The 20676-nt window shown below is 40.4% G+C and overlaps 1 protein-coding gene across 1 annotated transcript; it reads left to right on the top strand.

Moving 5' to 3' along the window:
* The first annotated feature begins 11822 nt into the window (after positions 1 to 11822).
* Positions 11823 to 16713, top strand: FAM170B (family with sequence similarity 170 member B). The gene is made up of 2 exons (XM_039872353.1): positions 11823 to 13730; positions 15092 to 16713. Exons 1-2 carry the CDS (start codon positions 13619 to 13621, stop codon positions 15832 to 15834), a joined length of 855 nt encoding a protein of 284 aa, XP_039728287.1. The 5' UTR covers positions 11823 to 13618; the 3' UTR covers positions 15835 to 16713.
* The last annotated feature ends 3963 nt before the right edge of the window (positions 16714 to 20676 follow it).

Raw genomic sequence — 20676 nt, 5'->3', positions numbered from 1 at the left:
TCACTCCGCTAACCTGAACGTACTTATTAAAGGGAGCAAAAAGGGCCTTTAGAACAAGACCCCCCTACTGGAGCAAAGCCAGGTGGGATTTATCCTGGATGCAAGAGTAATTCAACGTTTGAAAATCACGCCACTTAATGCACCACATTAATAGAATGAAAGGGGAAAAAAACCTATACACATAATTATCTCAACTGATGCAGAAAAAGCATTCAACAAAACCCAACATCCTTTTATGATAAAAATACTCATTGAACTCAGTTTAGAAGGGAATTTCCTCAACATGAAAAAGGCCATATATAAACACCCACAGCTAGCAACATACCCAATGATAAAAGACTGAAAACTTTCCCCAAAAGTAGGAACGAGACAAGGATGCCAGCTTTTGCCACTTAATTTCAACATTGTACTGAAGTTCTTGCTCGAGCAATTAGGAAAGCAAAAGAAATAAAAGGCATCCAATTTGGAAAAAAGAAGTAAAACTATGTTTGCAGATGTCATGATTTTATATATAGAAAATTCTAAAATATCCACCAAATCTTTAGAATTAATAAACAAATTTAGCAAAATTGAATAACAAAAAAGTTACTTCTGCATGACGGTAATAAACAATCAAAAAAATAAGAAAACAGTTCCATTTACATAGCATCAAAAAGAATAAAATATTTAGGAATAAATTCAACTAAGAAAGGACAAGATTTGTACACTGAAAAGTATACCCTCCTAACCCTGGTGTGGAAGAAAGCTAGAGCCAGTTTCACTACACTGCAGAGGTGCAGCTGACAGCAGACTGGTGTGGCTGAATGGGCTGCCTCACATCTGGCTCTTAAGTTTTGGCCTCAGATTCCTTTCCTGGGAATTTTCCTGTGGGAATTTCATGCAGCCTAATCTAGCCTTCCCAGAAGTCCCCACCTCACCCCTACTTCATTCCTGGAAGGCCTGGAATCAGATACAAGGCTTTGGGTGGTGTGCTGGAGAACGGACAGTGGCTAATCTTCTCTGCCATTTATTAAGGGACTGCATCATCTCACAAAAGAGAAATTTTCTCTAAAGGCCTGAACAGGAAGAAGGCAGTCAGAAGACGATGGTCTGCAATAGCCATTCTAATTATGGGGATAAAAAGAAATCCCCCCAGTTTTGTTCTGGTTATATGTGAGCACATATACTACTTTCCAGTGGGCGCTGATAATACTTTGGATGTGAGCTGAAAGCTGCACAGGACCAAGCCCAGAACACTTAGAAATCATGGTAACTCACTGTTGGCCTTTGAAGTCCTGGGACCTCACTTTCCAAGTTGGAGCCAATGTTTCCAGAAGTTCACTTAGGATGAGTTAGCAACTGGTGGCCTGAGAGCTGTGTCTAGGTTAGCCTATGACCAGCACATTTTGGACATGGAGCAAGGGAAGACCCTCCTCTTCTCCCAGAGTTCTCAGCATGGCTAAGAACATGTGCAGGGTGTGGCCGCCTGCTGGAATACTGGAGCTCCTGGGTCACATGTGTGGATTCCAGAGTGATGCCCTACCTCCCAGATGAGATCACCCTTCTGAGGAAGCATATATTGGAAAAAGGCACTTCGGCATCCAGAAATCTCGTTGAACATTTGCCATCCCACTGAGCCAGAGTGGAACATAAGAGAGGCAGGCTCTGGGCCAGGTTGGGGCTCTGGAGCCTGGAGCTCAGCCACAGACATGCTCGAGGGCCTAGCCTGAGGGGCGCCCTTTCCCTGTTCCCTGATGACAGAGAAGGCCTAAGCTATTTGTGTGGGCACTTTGAGGTTAAGGTCAAAACCCTGAGACAGCTCCAAACAAACCACGAGAAAAAGTAGCCTGTTATTAAGTCAGAAGAAAACAAAAGCAAAACTCCCGTCCCCATCTGCCTGGGGAGCCTGAAGAAGAGCCCTTCGTATTACATTTCTCTGTGGCTGAGTTTTTCCTTACATGGTCCACTGACTCACTTCTTTTTAAATAGTTACAAGAAGCAACAGAAAAGAGTAATACTTCCGTACTCTAATCCTCAAGGTGTCTGATAGCTTCTGGCACTTTCTCTGCAGGCTTGGCACAAGGTTGCAGTTGTCAATAAGTCCTGAAGATTGACCTTCACATAGTAGAGAAATTCTCTACTGTGGAGCCTAGCCTATACCTGGCTGGTAGCATCTGGCAGCTCGCCACTTATTTCTCTCTCTCGGGTTAAGTCTGATCACAGGAGTTCTTTGAGGAAGGGAATGGCAGAGTGGTTGGTTCCTAACTCCCTCTCCAGGGTGAAGAGAAGAGCATTGCCCATTTAAAACACTTGACGCAGAGGCTCAGCCACGTCAATGCAACCACCTATGCATGACCCAGGTAACATCAGGCTCCTTGGCCAAGTGGACATTTGGCTATTTCTGGATGCTCATTGCCTCTGGGATGAATGCTTTGATTCTCCCTGTAGCCTTGATTGTGGCACAAGCCAAATTCTGGAGTGAGAAGTTAAGGGAAGTGAGAGGTGGTGTCTCTGCTTCCTGCTGTGTCTGTGGCTGGTTTGTTTCCTGTTAGCCTCTGCCCAACTGAGAAAAACAGAGGCTGAGAAGATTAGGTTTTAGAAGAAAAATTAAGACTGGAAAATACTCCAGTCTTCTTGATGAGGTTTAGGGCTCGCATGCGATGTGTGAAATGAGTTGGCCAAGAGCTCTAACAAAGTGCTGTGTTGGTCCTTTTGGGATTTTGCACACTATCCCTGCTGGCTGCAGCAGTGAAGCATGGAAGTTCTTGGCAAAGCTGGAGAACCAGCTGGAAAACTGCGGGGGCTGGGATGCAGGGGGCTGGGCTGGCTTGGGTCATAACCAGCCTCCCCTCCCTTCCCTTGGTGGGCAGAAACCCTATATGGGTGGCCTCTGATATATATCTGCATGGAACAAAAGGAAGGGCTAGGATGGAGGGTCTTCCAGTGGCCAAGGCCGGAAGCAGCCCAGAGGCTATATGAGGGTGAAGGACATTGCACACCTGGTGGGGCTTTGCTCTAAGCCACCTCTGGAAAGCAGCCCAAGGAGACAGCTTAAAGCAGCCTGACAAAAGTAGCCATGCCTCTGGGCTTGAGATGTTAGCACCCCGCCTCATCCTTTTCACCTACTCCATCACTTAACTCTCAGAGCCTCAACATCCCTCTGTAAGGTAGAGTTAACAGTGCCTACCTGGCAGAAGTGTTGAGAAGGTTGGAAAGAACATACGTAAATTCTGGGGGAAAAAAGAAGCTGATCCAAGTAACTTTGGAAAATGATGCTTTGCCTAGGAACTGTAAGGCTAAAGACCAAAGTAACTGTATGTAAACACTGTATTTCTCATGGGGGTGCAATTTAACAATTCTGTATAGGAATTGCTGTATAGGAATATTGGCATTGAACAAATAAGTGGATGCTGGTGGGTGGTGGGGAACCACAGTGCTCAGGTGGGCCAGAAAGGCACACTGACAGTACAGATGCTGGTCAATGAGCTGCCTCACTAGAACATATTTAAACAGTACAAGGACAAAGTCCATCAAATTACTATGACTATATAACAAGTTGTCCCCAAATGTAGTGTTTAAAATACATTTTATCCATTGGATTAAACATGATGGAGTGAGAGACGTCCCCAGATCTCTTCCTTTGAAACAACAATAAGCTGAATATCTAAAACTCAACAAAAAACACCCAAACTGCATACCAGCATGTCTGAGCATGGGATCTGCACAAAAGAGCTACCACAGGTCAGAACCCCAGGCATCGAGTGATGGACTGGGAGAAATAAAGAAGCTGCCTCTCGTAGCGGCCTGAGCTCTCTGCAGGAGGAGGGGGAGGAGACAAGGTGTGGCAACTTACCTGAACAGCCCTGCCTGGGAGTACTGTGATCTCCATGCAGCCGACGGCAGTGCCGGGTCATCAGGGCAAAAAGCAGAGAAACAGGGATGTGGGGATGGCAGAGGAAAAAAAAAACGTTGATTTTTGCCAGCCACAGTTGCAAAACTGAAGCTGAGCCACAACCCCCATTCCCCAACCCAGAAGGCCCTTCCCCGCATACCCTTCAAGATAGATCACTGCAGAACTCCAGGGGAATATGAACAAACACTACCGAAACTGTCGCTAACACTGACAGGAACAGAGATTGAGGATAGTGAGGGTGATTAAACATCTATAAGAAAAGAAAAAAAAAGACTATATAAGCAGAGATCCAAGAGGATTAAATGCCACCTACTGGAAACCAAAAGAAAAACAACTTCTTTGCCGCAGGCTAGGGACCACTATATAATAAATCTTCTTTCTGGAAAAAAAAAAAAGCAGAACACAATTCCATTAATGCCCAGGCATTAATACCATGAATAACCAAGGTTACAAGGCATCTCAGAAAGCAGAAAGAAAGAGAAAAATCTCCAGAAAATAAGCTTACAGACATAGAAATATGCAACTTAAATGACAGAAAATTCAGGATGGTACTTCTGAAAAGACTCAATGAGATCTGAAATCAACAATTTCGGGAATTGAAAAAGAACTAGGTGAGAAGAATGAATTCTTTAGCAAGGAGATTGAAACCCTCAAAAAGAAAAGAATAGACCTTCTGGAGATAAAGAACACACTGCAAAAGTTGAAAAATGAAATAACAAACATGGAAAATAGAGCCGACCAAATGGAGGAAAGGATCAGTGAATCGAAGACAGAAATCTAGAAATAAATCAGAAGGAAGAGGAGAGAAACCAAAGAATGAAAAATAATGAAAGAGAAATACAAAAACTACCTGATACCATCAGGAGAAGAAACATAAGCATAATGGGCATTCTCGAAAGGGAGGAAAAGGAGCAGGAATTAGAAAGCATTTTCATACAAATAGTTAACAAGAATTTCCCAAATCTAAGGAATGAGCTGGAGCTTGGATTCAAGAAGTAAATAGAACACCCAATTATCTCTACCCAAAAAGGCTTTCACCAAAACACGTTGTATTAAAATTATCAAAAATCAATGACAAAGACAGAATTCTCAGGGCAGCCAGGGAAAAGAAGTTAGTAACCTACAAAGGAAAACCCATTAGATTATCATCAGACTTCTCAGCAAATACCTTATAAACCAGAAAGGAGTGGAATTAAATATTCAAACTATTAAATGAAAGGAACAACCAGCAAAGAAAAATAAATCCAGATAAGCTCTCCTTTAGGTATGAAGGAGAAATAAAGACCTTTCCAGACATACAAAGATTGAGGGAATTCTCCACTACGAGACCTGCACTACAGGAAATACTAATAGGGGTCAGCTCACCTAAAACAAAATGACAAACAAACAAACAAACAAACAAACAAAAACAAACAAACAAACAAAAATATTAGGAGTAAGGTGACTAGCAGGCTGATAAAAGCAGAAGAGTGCAACCATTACTAAGACAGGGCATTATAAGCTTAAGAATAAGAAGAGATTTGCTATAGCAAGATAGTAATGAACATTCAGCATACATAGGGACAAAGTGAGACAACAATGACTGAAAAAGGGAGGATTCGAAGATCCAAATTTGCAAAGGAGAATGGAGATAAAACACATGGAGAAGAAAACAAACAAATAAATATATACATACACACACACACACACACACACACACACTATCCTTTACATATTCATAATGATAACCACACACCAAAGATTCAGAACCGAAGTATATAACATAAAACGAGAAGAACCAGAGGGAAAACTCGCAAAAGCCAAGCAAAATAAAGAAAATAGAAACACAAGGAAAAGGAAGCAATGAAAACACTGAGTTACCAGAAAGCAAAAGATAAAATGACTATAAGAAGACCTCATATTTCAATACTCACCCTAAGTGTAAATAAATTGAACTCACCAATAAAAAGGCACAGAGTTGCACATTGGATCAAAAAACAAAACTTAACCATATATTGCCTCCAGGAGACACATCTCAGTTCCAAACACAAATATAGACTCAAAGTGAAAAGGTGGAAATGATATTTCAAGCAAATGACATTCAGAGAAAAGCAGGAGTAGCGGTACTAATATCAGACGAAATAGACTTCAAAATAAAAAATGTAAAGATACTGAGGGACACTTCATAGTGATAAAGGGAGTCATGCACCAAGAAGATATAACACTTATTAATACCTATGCTCCCAGTCAGGGAGCCCCAAAATATATAAATCAATTACTAACAGAATTAAGAGAGAGATAGACCAAAACACTATCATAGTAGGGGACCTAAATACCCCACTGTCAGATATGGACAGATCATCCAAACAGAAAATCAATAACATCCTTAAATGATACATTAGACCAGCTGAACATAATTGACATATACAGAGCCTTCCATCCCAACAGCTGCTTATACATTCTCTAGAGCACATGGAACATTCTCAAGGATTGATCACATATTTGGACACAGAGATAGCATCAAAAAATATAAGAGGGCAGAAATCATACTGACCATGTTCTCTAGAGATCAACTTGAAACTAGATATCAACTGTAAAAAGAAAGCGGAAAGAACCACAAATACATGGAGATAAACAACATACTAGTAAAGAACAACTGGGTCAGAGAAGAAATAGAAAAACAAACCAAGAGATACATAGAAATGAATGATAATGAGTACAACATATCAAAACTTTTGGGACACAGCAAAAGTGGTCATAAGAGGAAAGTTCATATCATTACAGGCCTATCTCCAAAAACAAGAACAAGCCCAAATAAACAACCTAATGCTTCATCTTTAAAAACTACAAAAGGAAGAACAGATGGAGCCTAAAGTCAGCAGAAGGAAAGAAATAATCAAAATTAGAGCAGAAATATATGAAATTGAAAAAAAAATAGAAAAATATATGCAACAAAGAGCTGGCTGGTTCTTTGAGAAGGCTGAAAAAATTGACAAACTTCTGGTGAGACTCACTAAAGAAAAAAGAGAAAGGATACAAATAAAATCAGGGATAAAGGAGGGGAAATTACGACTGACATTGCAAAAATACAGAAGATCATACAAGGATACTATGAAAAAGCATATGACACCAAATTTAATAACATAGAAGAAATGGACTAGTACTTAGAAAAATACAACCTTCCTAGGCTGAATCAAGAAGAACTGGAAAATCTAAATAGACTGATCAGTAGTATGGAAATTAAAACAATTATCAAAAATCTATCAAAAAGGAAAAGTCCAGGACCAGATGGCTTCACCACTGAATTCTACCAAACATTCAAAGAAGATTTAATACCTATTCTCCTCAAATTCTTCCAAAAAATTGAAGAGGAGGCAATACTTCCCAACACATTATGAGGCCAATATTACTCTGATACCAAAATCTGGTAAAGATAACATACAAAAAATAAAATTATAGAACATTATCTCTCATGAACACAGACGCAAAAGTCCTAAATAAGATACTAGTGAACCAAATACAGCAACATATTAAAAAAATTAGACACCATGATCAAGTGGGCTTTATCCCAGAGGCACAAGGATGGTACGACAAATGCAAATTGATTAATGTGATACACCACACCAACAAATTAAAAAATAAGAATCATATGATCATATCAATAGATGCAGAAAAAGCCTTTGACAAGATACTGCATCCATTTATGATCAAAACACTTAACAAAATTGGTATAGAAGGAAGTACCTTAACATAATAGAGGCCATCTATGACAAACCCTCAGCCAACATTATACTTAGTGGTAGAAAACTAATAACCTTTCCTCTAAGATCAGGAACAAGGCAAGGCTGTCCATTATTGCCACTGTTATTCAATATAACATTGGAGGTCCTAGTGAGTGAGTGCAATCAGGCAAGAGAAAGATATTAAAGGCATCCAAATAGGAAACAAAGAAGTCAGACTGTCACTATTTGTGGATGACATGATTCTCATTGTAGAAAACCAAAGAGACTCCTCAAGAACACTACTAGAAACAATAAGGAAATACAGTAAAGTTTCTGGATATAAAATCAATGTTCAAAAATTTATAGCATTCCTATACACTAATAATAAAGTGTCAGAAAAAGAAGTGGAAAAAAATAATTCTTTTTGCAATTGCAACAAAATAAAATAAAATACCTAGAAATAAATCTAATGAAATGTGAAGGACCTATACAAGGAAAACTACAAGACCCTATTAAAAGAAATTGAAGAAGATACAAAGAAATGGAAAGATATTTCATGTTCTTGGATTGGAAGAATCAGCATAGTTAAAATGACCATATTACCGAAAGCATTATACAGATTTAATGCAATCCTCATCAAAAGCCCATCAGCATTTTTTAAAGAAATGGAACAAAAAAATCATCAGATTTGTATGGAAGCACGAAAGACCCTGAACTGCCAAAGCCATTCTGAGAAAAAAGAATGAGGCTGGAGGCATCACTCTGCCCAACTTCAAATTATACTATAAAGGGACAGTAATTAAAACAGCATGGTATGGCAGCAAAACAGACACATAGACCAGTGGAATGGAATCGAGAGTCCAGAAGTAAACCCACAATTGTATGGGCAAATAATTTTTAACAAAAAAGCCAAAAACATAGAGTGGAAAAAGGAAAGCCTCTTCAATAAATGGTGCTTGGAATACTGGAAAGCCACCTGCAAAGGAATGAAACTAGACTGTTGTCTATCACCACACACCAAAATTAACTCAAAATGGATTAAGGACCTGAATATAAGACCTGAAACAATAAAATGCATAGAAGAAAACATAGGAACTAAACTCAAGGTCCTTGGACTTAAAGACTCTTTTATGAATTTGACCTCAAAAGCAAGGGAAGTAAAAGCTAAAATAAGTGAACGAGACTACATTAAACTAAAAAGCTTCTGCTCAGCAAAAGTAATAGTCAATAAGACAAAGAAACAACCATCATAATGGGAAAATGTATTTGCAAGCAATGCCTTCAATAAGAGCCTAACATCCAAAATATATAAGGAACTTATACGACTCAACAACAAAAAAACAAACGATCCAATCCAAAAATAGGCAGAGGACCTGAACAGATACTTCTCCCTAGAGGACATACAGATGACCAACTTATATTTGAAATGATGCTAAACATCGCTAGCTATTAGGGAAATTCAAATCAAAACCACAATGAGATATTATCTCACACCTGTTAGAATAGCTATAATCAACAGGACAAATAATAAAGTTGGAGAGGATGTGGAGAAATAGGAATCCTCATACACTGCTGGTGGGACTGCAAATTGGTACAGCCACTATGGAAAACAGTATGGAGGTTCCTCAAAAAACTAAGAATTGACCTATCATATGATCCAGCAATCCCTCTACTGGGTATTTATCCCAAAGACTTGAAAACTCATATTCGTAAAGATATTTGCACACTGATGTTCATAGCAGCATTATTCACAGTGACCAGGACATGGAAGCAACCAAAGTGTCCTACGATATATGATTGGCTAAAGAAGCTGTGGTACATATATACAATGGAATATTACTCAGTCATAAGAAGAAATGAAATATTGCCATTGCAACAACATAGATGGACTTTGAAATAATCACACTAAGCAAAAAAAGCCAGACGGAAAAAGTTGAAAATCACATGATATTACTTATATGTAGGATATAAACCTAAAAGCAACAAATAAACAGGACAAATTAACAGAGACTCATAGACATGAACAATGGACTAGTCGTTACCAGAGGGGAGGGATGGAGGGGAGAGAGGAAAGAAGTTGATGTGGGGGGGATTTTAATCATTTCTCCATTTAAACGTAAATAACTAACAATTAAAAAAATAAATAAAATACATTTTACTATGCTCGTAGTTTCTGAGAATCAAGACTTCAGTCAGGGCAGATGGCTGAATTCAGCAGGGATATCTAGTCTCTGCTCTAAGTTGTCTGGGGATCCAGCTGGAAGACTCAAAGGCAGGAAGCAAAATTTCCTGAAAGTCTCGTTCAGTCACACCTCTGGTAGTTGGTTGGAACTTTTGCTGGGGCTGTTGGCTGGAACACCTCCATGTTGCCTCTCCATGTGACCTGGTCTTCCTCAGAACATAGTGGTTGAGTCCAAAGGAGAGTGGAGAGAGTAAGAGGAGAGAGAGAGAGAAAGAGAGAGAGAGAGAGACAGAGAGACAGAGAGAGACAGAGAGAGAGAGACAGAGACAGAGACAGAGAGAGAGAAGAGAAGAATGGGGGAGGCAGAGGTAGGGGCAGAGACAGATAGGAGGAGAGGAACAGAGACCTAGGAAGAGAGCAGGCAGGAGAGAAGGAGAGAGCAGAGACAAAGGAAAGGAAGAGAGAGGAAAAGGAGAGAGAGAGAGAGAGTCATATCTTTTATGATCTAGAATCAACTATCTCCAAACATCACTCTTCTGCATCCTGTTGGTTGAGGCAAATCCATCCTGGTTCAGGAAGAGAAACCCTGTCTCTCGAAGAAGTATCAATTCACGATTTCACGTCTTGTGAAGAGCATGTGGGATGGAAGATATACTGGGATGGCCACCTTTAGAAAATACAATTTCCTACAGCCCCGCCTAATCTTTCTTCCCTGAGGTTATCATTACTCCCATTTCTTTATATCTCCTCTGTGACTTTACATACATAAGTAATATAGAATTTCATTTGGGGCTTTGGTGGGGAGGAGTTAGATGTAAGTGAGATTCCCTTGCATCTTTTTCACTTAACAGAATTTATTAGTACATGTAGGTCTTTTTCTATTTGTGACTATATAATATTTTACAGCTTTGTTATGCTGTAATTTATATTTTTGATGGACCTTTGAAAAGTTTCTTGTTTTTTCCTATTACAAACAATACTACAGTAAATATTTCTCTACGTGTTATTTTACTCACATAGCACAAAATGTAAATGTTTCTCAGGAAATACTTGACTAGTACAGTGCTGAAAAAGGGGTATGTCCACTTTTAATGTTAATAGGTAGTACCACATTCCCTTTGAGAAAGACAAGTTATACTGTTATCAAAAGCATGCAATAATGTTTATGTCCTCATGTCCTCATGAGGATGCAGTATTGTCAATATTTTTAACTCTTGCTTTATGGGCGAAAATGATACCATGTATATCATGAATTTTTAATTTGTAGTTTCGTTATTATAGTAGGTTGAACATTTTATATGTTTATCAGCCATCTGCATTTCTTCTCCTGGGAATTGCTTTCTCATTTCCTTTACTGAACTGTTCCTTTCAGTTTGACTAAAAATCAGAGAAATGCCAATTGAAACAGTAAGATTTTTTAAGCAATGAAGTTAAAAAGAAGATAACGAAGACTAAAAGATGTTTGTGAAGACTGATATCATTTAAGTATAGAAAAACACACTTTCATTACGAATGTTAGGTTTTACTTTCTTTGCCTACTTAAAAATATAAAGGCCTTTCAAAGTGAGAAGCAAACAAGCTTTTATTTGAGATAAATAAAAATAGCTACAGGAATCATTAATTAAGGAAGAAGCCCAAATAATGTTCCTATCAGAAAACAAAGGCAAGGGTTATTTATGAGAAAGGAAAGGGGAACAATTACATCAATAGAAGGAAGGCATTTCTATTGGTGCAGATAATATAACATAGTGATTTTAATTCTAAACAATGTTTTTAATTTTCAGTCCAGTAGCCATCAGTGCAGTAGTCACAATAACTGCTTTCTTGTTGTCTTTGCAAAAAGTTCTCTGGGACACAAAGTTGACCTAAGCCTAGTCTAGTAGAAAGGTTATTTGACCTGTTTTAACATTCCAAGGTTTGAGGCATAAGACAGGGAAAGCAATTCCTCTGGCACAGGAGCTCTGGCTTCATTTTAAAGTGGCCTCTTTTATGTTATTGTTTACATCTTTGTAAACATTTAAAATTAAAACATAACCCTGAACCATATGAAAATATTCTCAGTTGTTTCATATGAGATGAGATCAAAGTTGATTTAATAAGAATTGTCATTCTCATTTATTGACTGAGTCTTCTTTTCCTCTCAGACTTTTATTTACTTTCTCTGTTAAAGACTTGAATATATAATGCGATCTTTTTCTGGGCTACCTTTATCTTCCATTGATCTATTTATTTTTTTCTGCTGGTACCTCCTTGTTTTTATAAGACAAATCTCTGGATTTATTTGGTAAGAAATAACACATTTCCAGTATTTTCCTCTTCCCACAAGAAAACGCTGTCTTTGTTGGTGTATGTGAATTTCATCACTCTGTAAATTTCTGTGGGGTTTTCCTCCACACAGTGGCCTCTCATTCTGGAGAGGAATATGTTCCTAGGTGCTGGCTGTGGTGTCATGTTACTTTTGAAATATTGGAATAACTTTTATTCCATCACTTTTTGAACTATTTAAACACTAGGATATCCTGGAGCAAAGACAGATGGCAGGTGGGATGTATCTGGAGTGAGGTTTGTGCGGGTGGAGAAGCAGGGGATTATCAGAGTGGTAGGGTGAAAACAAGCTTGCCCAGGGCTGCAGAGATCTGAGGTGCAGAGAGAAGGCAGCGCCACTAGGTAAGCACATCCTTGTCAACAGCTCCTAAGTATTCATTTATTTGTTCCTTAATTTGACAATTATTTCTAGAGTGCTTGTTAATGTGTCAAACATCATTCTAGATGTTAGGGATATAATAGGGGAAACAAATGAAGCCTCCTCATGGAGTTTACATTGAAGGCAGTGGCAATGAATACAGAGAAGCCCATCATGCAGGTACACGCATCTGAGGGTAATAAATGCTATAATGAGAAATAAAGAAGGGTAAGGTGACAGAGGAAGATGGAAGCTAAAGAGTGCTGTCTTCTTTAGGGTGTCCAGGTGGGCTGCTCTGATAAGGTGCTGTTTCAGCAGAGACTGAAGTAAGAGAGTAAACCACAGGAGTCCTAGGGGAGAGGGATCCTGGCAGACAGAAGGGCAAGTGCAAAAGCCCCAGGAAGGAGCATCCTGTGTGCTGGGCGAATGTGAGAATCCAGAGAGGGGACTTGAAAGACGAGACGTGCCTGGGGACCCAGGCCATGGAGGGTTAAGAGGCCTAAGTGAGGCAGAGGTGGGAACTTTGGAACAATGTGGAGGAGACAAGATTATTCATTGCACACTGTTTCCCCAGTGCAAAGTAGGCCTATTTTGATGTTGGGGGATGACAGTGTGTATGTGAGTGTACGTGTGGTTTAGTGAATCTAGTGTGAATTTGTGTGCATGCATGTAAGTAGTTGAATGATATGTGTGTATCTGTGCGTGAGTATGTGAGTTTAAATGTGTGTTTTTATGCATGTTTGAGTGTGTGCATGTCTGACTATGTATGTGTGTCAGTGTGATTGAGCATATGTATGTTTATATAAATAGCTACGTGGGTGTGTTTAGGCATTTGTGTCTTTACGTATTACATGTTTACTTATGTCTGTGCTTTGTGTTTTTGTGTGTCGTTATAATATACAAGGCAGAAAAGATCCCAACGGGAAATGAGAACCTGGTGGGAAGCCTCTCCTGGAATCCTAGCTGGGTTTCTGTCTCTGCCATGGGTCATAGAACAGAACAATGTCACTGATGAGGTCACAGAATAAAGCTGGGATCCTAGTGACCATGGGGGCCCCAGTGATCACTCAGGCTGGGGTCAGTGGAGGGCTTCAGCACAACCCAAGCCAACTCTCAACAAACAGCTGGAACACTGAACCCCCTGGGCCTGGTGTCAAGTCATGAAACGCCACTTTACAGACCATAAGGGAGAAGAGTCACCAACAGATGGGGCCACCCTCAGCTTGGCCAGCCTGGAGCTCACAGAGGAGAGCGTGGAAGTATGCTGGCCAGGTAAGTCCAACGAAAGAGCTAAAGAATGTGGCAGGTGTGTTCCCTGGGAGGGAGGTCCTGGAGGAAGAAGATTAGGTGCCAGGTCACTCCTTGATACTGCTATCAGATTGTTGCTTTGGCCATTAAAATAGGTGGTGAGTATAACTGAGGCCAATGTGAGTGTATGAGGTGATTTCAGGAGGTATGAGGATGAAGATGTAAAATGTTAATCATTATGTGTTTTAATGTGCATTGGAAAAACTGAGTTGACATGTCAATCCTATGATTTCGGCAGTGATATAGAACATTCCTTTATAATAAATTGATTAAAGTTAATCTAGAACATCAATTCGAAGACATCTGTGAAGTGACCATGGGCAACACCTAAGGGTAACACACAGGCTCTCGGGGTGAACTGCTTGGCACCACCAGCTTTGGCTCCGTCGGTCATTTAAATGCTCTGTGTTTGTTTCCTTATTTGTCAGGTCGGAATTATAACAATGCAATTTCTTAGGATTTTTTGAGTACTTAAAGGAGTTAAAACATGGCAAACACTTACATGGTGATGAGGATACAATGAGAGTTCAAGGAGAGGGCAAGATGCTCCCTGGGTTAAGGTGGACACACATCAAAAATGCTAAAGGGGAAGGTGGAGCTGGTCGGCCTGGCCAAAGCACTTCTCATGCCTTTTTAAATTGGCTTTACTGAGCTGTAATTTCTATACACAAACCTCAGCAATCGTAAGTGTACCATCTGAAGAATTTTGACATGTGTACATTTGTGTAAGCACTACCACAATTATGATAACAGAACATTTCATCACTCTAAAAAGTTCCCTTGTCATCCTTTATGGTCAGTTCCCCTGCTGCCCAACATCTTTGTAACCTCTGATCTGTTCTCTCTTTGGATAGTTTTACCTTTTCTAGAATGTCAACTCAATAGCATCATATACTCTATGGCTTTTTTACCCTGGCTGCTTGTATGGAGAAGAGTGCATTTAGAGATTCACTGATGTTTTGCGAGCATCTGTAGTTCATTTCCTTTGGTCACTGAATAAGTTTGCATTGTACCATAATCTGTCTATTCACTAGTCAATGGCCTTTTTGAGGTTGGTTAAGTTTTGGGCTTTTACATTCATACATTATTTGATCTTTGTCATCATGTCTGTAATTTATAAAACATCCGTCTATACATTATTTGATCCCTATCAATACCCCATAAGGTCAGCATTGTTATCACCTCTATTTTATGAAGAAACAGGCACAGGGAGGTGATGTTACCTGCCTAAGGGCTCCTGGAGCCAGGATCTTTTCAGAGTCCTGAAGGTGGGTTTGGCGCTGATCTCTTGGAGACACTGATGAAAATCTTCTTTCACTTTTCAGGGAGCACAAAGAGGGAGGAGTTATCTCCACAGCTGGGGCCAGCTATTCCCCACCAGGAGGACATCTGTTTCACCTCCAGAGCCCAGGGGATGCTGAGCTGGAGCAGCTCCCCATCGTCCCAGTCCTCCTCTGAGTATCAGTCCTATTCCCAGTACCAGTCTTGCTGCTCCTACCCGTACGGCAATGAGGACACGACCAAGCAAAGTATGTGTGCCTTCTACACCCACGTGCAAACAGTGCAGGGTGTGGCCGTGGCCTGGGAGACTGAGGCTGGCTTTGAGCCCATCAGCAGGAAGCCCCGCATTCATGAAGCCGAGTTCATCAAGAGGCAGAGAAGGAAAGGCTCCTCCTTTGAGGTAGCTTCCAACACCGACCTGCACTGGGATCTGGAAGCCAGCAAGAACAACTGCTGCGCAGAGCAGGATGACACAGAGCTGCTGGGACCTCTGGAGAGCTGCCTGCAGGAGCTGCGGGACACCCCGGACTGGCTGGTCACCACCAACTATGGGCTGCGCTGTGTGGCCTGTTGCCGGGTCTTCCCCACGCTGGAGGCACTGCTGCAACATGCCCAGTATGGCATCCAGGAGGGCTTCAGCTGCCAGATCTTTTTTGAGGAGATGCTAGAGAGAAGGCGGGCCCAGAGCAAAGAACAGGAGGAAGAGGAGGAGCAGAACTCTTCAAACAGCAATAAACGTCCAAAGCCCCACAAAAGGGTGCTTCCATCGCAGCAGCGGAAGCAGTGAGCTGAAGGTGATGTGCCTAGCCCTGTCCTTACTTCCTGTATCTCGGTTGTTCCTTCCTCAGCCAGCAGGATCAGAGCCACCACTGGGGCAGGAAGAGAGGAAGAGGGCTGGCAGAAGGAACCAGCAGAACATAGAGCTGGGAGGGCCATGACAAGGAAAGGAGAAGGAACCCTTCCAACAGGCACAGCATTTCAAGAGTCCATTTCAAAATCTGAATCCAAAGAGGAGAGAGCTTCAAGTGTTTCTGATGGCAGATGCAAGATCTGAAGCCCATAGCATGTGGCCATGGAGATTTCTATTTTTGCTGGTGGATCAAGCAGGTCATGATTCACAGTAGAGCCAACTGCAAATGAAGCTTTGGCCCTAATATTTTCATTGTTTGAACCTATCATAGTCCCTAGTTCTATGTCTTATTATAGTAAGATTAAACTTTAATAACTCATAATTTATGGCAATGACTAATTGAATGAACCATGTTATTAGATTGAACCTATAGGAAATTGCCATTTCTGTAGGTTACACGCTAGCACAGACACCTGAAGACAGGCAGCTTTCCATAGGTGGAGATGGGGGCTGGGTGAGTCCTGCAGACCCATGAGTTCAGATATGTCAACTGTATGTTTTAAAATGTTGCTACAAAATTTTTCTTCACCCTCCTAATCATTTCTAGCTAAAGAGAGAGGAGGTATTCATTTAAGAAAATACATGGGCGGCCCACTGTGTGTTTGGCATGCTGATGAAACATACACTCCAACCTTCCAGTGTGAGGCAGATAGAACAGGCAATTGCAATGCAAAGGGGATGAATCACATAAACTCTTGCTTGTTGTTGAGGAAGGAAAACGTTCCAAAAGAAGTGATATTTACAAAGGCTTAGAGAATAGGTTTCTCAACCTTAGCACTGTAGACATTTTAGGTGGAATAAATGTTTGTCTTGGGGACGGTGGTGGTGGCTATTCTGCCCAGTGTAAGATGTTTAGTGACATCCTTGACCTCTCCACACCAGATGTCAGTAACACTTCCTCACCTACAATTGTGCCCATCAAAAATGTCTCCAGATATTAACAAATGTTCCTTAAAGGCAAAATTGCCTGTCGATTGAGAATCATTCAACGAAGCTAGACAATGATGAAGATTTTGAAGAGGGAATGGCACAATATATTTGGGCACTTGCCAGCCATTTTGCCTGGCTGGAATGTTTGAGACATATTTTCTTTCATGCACTCCACAGAGATTTAGCACCTACTATGTGACAGGCAATGTTCTGGGCATGGGGAATAAATTGAACAAAAGAGGCACAGATGCTTCTCTGTGGTGCTATGGCCAGTGGGCAAGAGTAGACTACATATTATTGGAAATAATTATGAAAGTACCCATTTCATTACCTACAGGGTCCTGCATGGCCTAGCTTTTGCTAACTTCTCCATTATCATTCTTAGCATTTACTACTTCACTCCAGTCTCATTGGCCTTAAATGCTCTAAGTTTTCATACTCAGGGACTTTACACTTGCTCTCTTCTCTGTTGCTCTTGTGGCTGACCCCTTGTTCCTCTTTGAGGTTTCAGCTTTGTCACTTTTTCAAATCATTCTACCTTACTGTATGACTTACTTTAAGTGCAAGTGGCTTTAAAAAGAGAATGACATGATCAGATTTATGTTTTAAGAAGCTCACTCTAGTTGTATATGAAATATGGATTGGTATAATGGCAAAAGAAGAAAGAAGTGGGAAGGTCACTTAGGCTGTTCCAGGTGAAGGACAATGTGGCTTGGATAAGGCTGGTCACAAGCCAAGATGGGGAAAAGTAGATGCATTCAAGACATATTTGGAAAATAGATCCAAAAGGCTTGATGGGTGGATGTGGAGTGCGGAAAAGGAGCTTGTCAAGGTGGACTTCCAGGTTCCTAGCAGGAATAAATGGTGAATTTTTTTCCAGAACACAATAAACACTTTTATTAAAATGGTAGATGGTTTTGCATTACCTGACATGGGAAATTTTGGAAGATGATCAGCTGTGTATACATGTACATTCGTGTGTGTGAACATATGTGTGTGAGTGTGTACGCACATGTGTATGTTTGCATGTGGATATACAGACCTAAATGCTGGGAGTGAGGGTGATAGAGGTTAGTCAGGACATGGTCAATTCTAAGTGCTAACGGCACATCCAATTGGAGCTGTTAAGTGGGAAGTGGTTTATGATTAGAACCCAGAAGATAAGTCGGGATTGGAAATATAAATTAGGAAGCTAAGAGCACATGGGTGGTACCATATTTAAAACCACAATAGTGGGGGGACGAGGCTAACTAGGGAGCTGGGGCAGAGTTAGAGTGTGGCCTCTGAAAGAAGGAGAAATGGGGATGGCGGATGCATTTCTCAGGAATATTCTTCAAAGTCAACAAAACTAAGAAAGATTGTTTCTAGGAGGGGTGAGCAGTGTTAAATATGGGAGAGTGAGAGTGAGCTGATGACACATTTTTATTTCATTTGGCACATAGAGGCTATTGATACCTCTGATAAGAGTAGTCTCAGGGCCCGAGTTGGGCAGAGGTCAGACGGGCATGATATGACAAACCACTGGAGACAAGCGTTAGACAACTCTGTTGGCAAGTTGGTTTATAAAGGAAAGCAACAATGGCTGTAGCTGGACAAAAGGAAACAAAAAGACAAAGATGCAGGAGAAAGTGAGTTTATAGGCTAATGTGAATGATGCAGTAGAGATGGGGAGACTGAGAGTGCAAGAAAAAAGTGGGGAGATCAAAGGAGTCAGCAGATGAGAGTGGGTTGAATCCTGAACAGATGTGGAGGAACTGGCCCTTGACAAAAGCACCTTTGTGTTCTGTGTTTTGCTCAGATGGGCAGTTAGGTCAAGTAGGACTTTGGAGCCAAAATTATGGAACTTGATTTTTTTCCCCTAAAAACTGTAAGGAGCTCCTGAGGAATTTTAAGCAAGTCAGGCTTGCTTTCATAAAAGGTTGCACTGGTGAGCCAAGTCAAGAGTGGATGAGAGAGAATTACTCGTGACAAATAGTGCAGTTAAAGAGTTGGAGGTAGGATAAGTTCAAGAGCTATTTAGGAAATGGACATCTTAGATTTTGGCTAGTGTTTGATGAGGGCAGTAAGAGGAAGGTGTCCAGAATGACTTTCAGGTTTTTTACCTGGGTGGCTGATTGAATGTTGGTGCCATTTGCAGATATGGAACACTGAAGGCAAAGATTTTCTGGGCTGCCAATAAGTACACTTTTGAATAAGCTCAATTTGTGGTAGAAACATTCCAGGGTTTTAGAGGGCGTTAAATGGAATGAAGACAGATTTGCAGTCACCTACGTTTGTGTGGTTAACTAATGTCATGAATATTTACGTGGGCCTCATGTTGGATGCATTCTCTCTGTTGGTCCCGGTGCAACAGGAAGCCATGAGATCATCTTAGAATGGACACCAGCCATTTTCAAGATGCTGCAGAGTCAAACATTCTAAAATCACCATGAAAAGGGCTGGAGGATCTTCGGGAAGAGAAAATAGATGGGGCAATGGCCCAAACTTTGTTAAGCTCCACTCAGAAGAGCATCTGGTGTTTGAAGGAGCTCAGTAGGCAGGTAGAATCCAAAAACTGTCTAAGGGAGGGTGGAGGAGCTGAGCCAGAAATAGTGAAGAGGAGAACACTTCCATTTAGAAATCAGTATGCAAGGGAACAGAAATGAGGCATAGCATCTTAGCTCTGGAATTTCAGTCTTTAAAAGACAAATGTGTTAAACTGTGATATTTCAAGGGCCAAGCATTGTTCTAAACACTTTACAAATATTAAGTCATGTAATGCTCTCCACAATCCAATGAGGTGGTTCCTATGATTAGCCCTGTGTTATAGTTGAATAAGCTAAGACCTTGCAAAGATAGTTCAGCTGGTGTACAGTGGAATAAGCCTTCACAGCTAGGCAGCTTGGTTCCAGAGCCTATGCTTTAAACATCACTTGAAAAGTCAAATTTTAACATAAAGACAGATGCAAGGTATTTAGAAAAGCAAACGTCAATTCCACTGGCCATATTTTCTTTAAAGTAGCAGCACCTGGAGATCAGGTGGAAATGGTGGGTAATCAGGACAAATGAAAGATGACAAGAACCTTGTGTAAAGAAACTTTTAATGTAGAGGATAACTTTAGGAGAGGGTACAATTGTCCTTAAGATAGTAACTTGTTCTTAAAACATAACTTAAACTCTGACTTAAGTATTCATTTATGATTTAAACGTATCACTTTGCAGAGACCTGGGACCTTCACCAAATAAGACAAGTATCAGGGTGTAAGGGGAAATCTTCCAGAGGGTTCAAGGGACCTCAAACATTTTAGATCTTGAACTACTTCAGACCCTTTATTATCTCAAACAATAGAAAAATTTGGAACTCATTTTATGAACCTTACAGAATGCTGACAGAGATGGCACTAAAAAGTAAGCAATATATTAATCTCACTTATAAATACAAAGTAATAGCTAATTGAATTTAATAGAGTATGAAAACGACAATTTACCATAATCGAGTTAGGGTTATCTCATAACTATAAAGACAAAAGTTATTAAACCTTGCAATACTTCATATTGAAAGAAAGATCTTATGATCATCTCAGTAGATACTAAAAACACAATATTCAGAAATAAGCCTACACATTTATAGTCAATTATTTTTCAGCAAAGGTACCCAGATAATTCAATAGGGGGAAAGAATAATCTTTTCAACAGATGGTGCTAAGACAACTGGATATCTGTACACAAAAGAATGAAGTTGGATTTCTACCTCACACCATATATAAAAATTAAAATGAAAAATATCTAAATGTAAAAGTTAAGACTATA

The sequence above is a fragment of the Pteropus medius genome, unplaced genomic scaffold, assembly GCF_902729225.1.
Source record: "Pteropus medius unplaced genomic scaffold, Ma_sr-lr_union100, whole genome shotgun sequence".
Lineage (NCBI taxonomy): Eukaryota > Metazoa > Chordata > Mammalia > Chiroptera > Pteropodidae > Pteropus > Pteropus medius.
Note: the sequence above shows the minus strand (reverse complement) of the source record. Positions and strands in the feature narration are given on the sequence as shown.

Coding starts and splice junctions, on each gene's coding strand:
- FAM170B (XM_039872353.1), top strand. CDS start 13,619: ATGAAACGCCACTTTACAGACCATAAGGGAGAAGAGTCACCAACAGAT. Junction 13,731..15,091: donor CGTGGAAGTATGCTGGCCAG/GTAAGTCCAACG, acceptor TTCACTTTTCAG/GGAGCACAAAGAGGGAGGAG.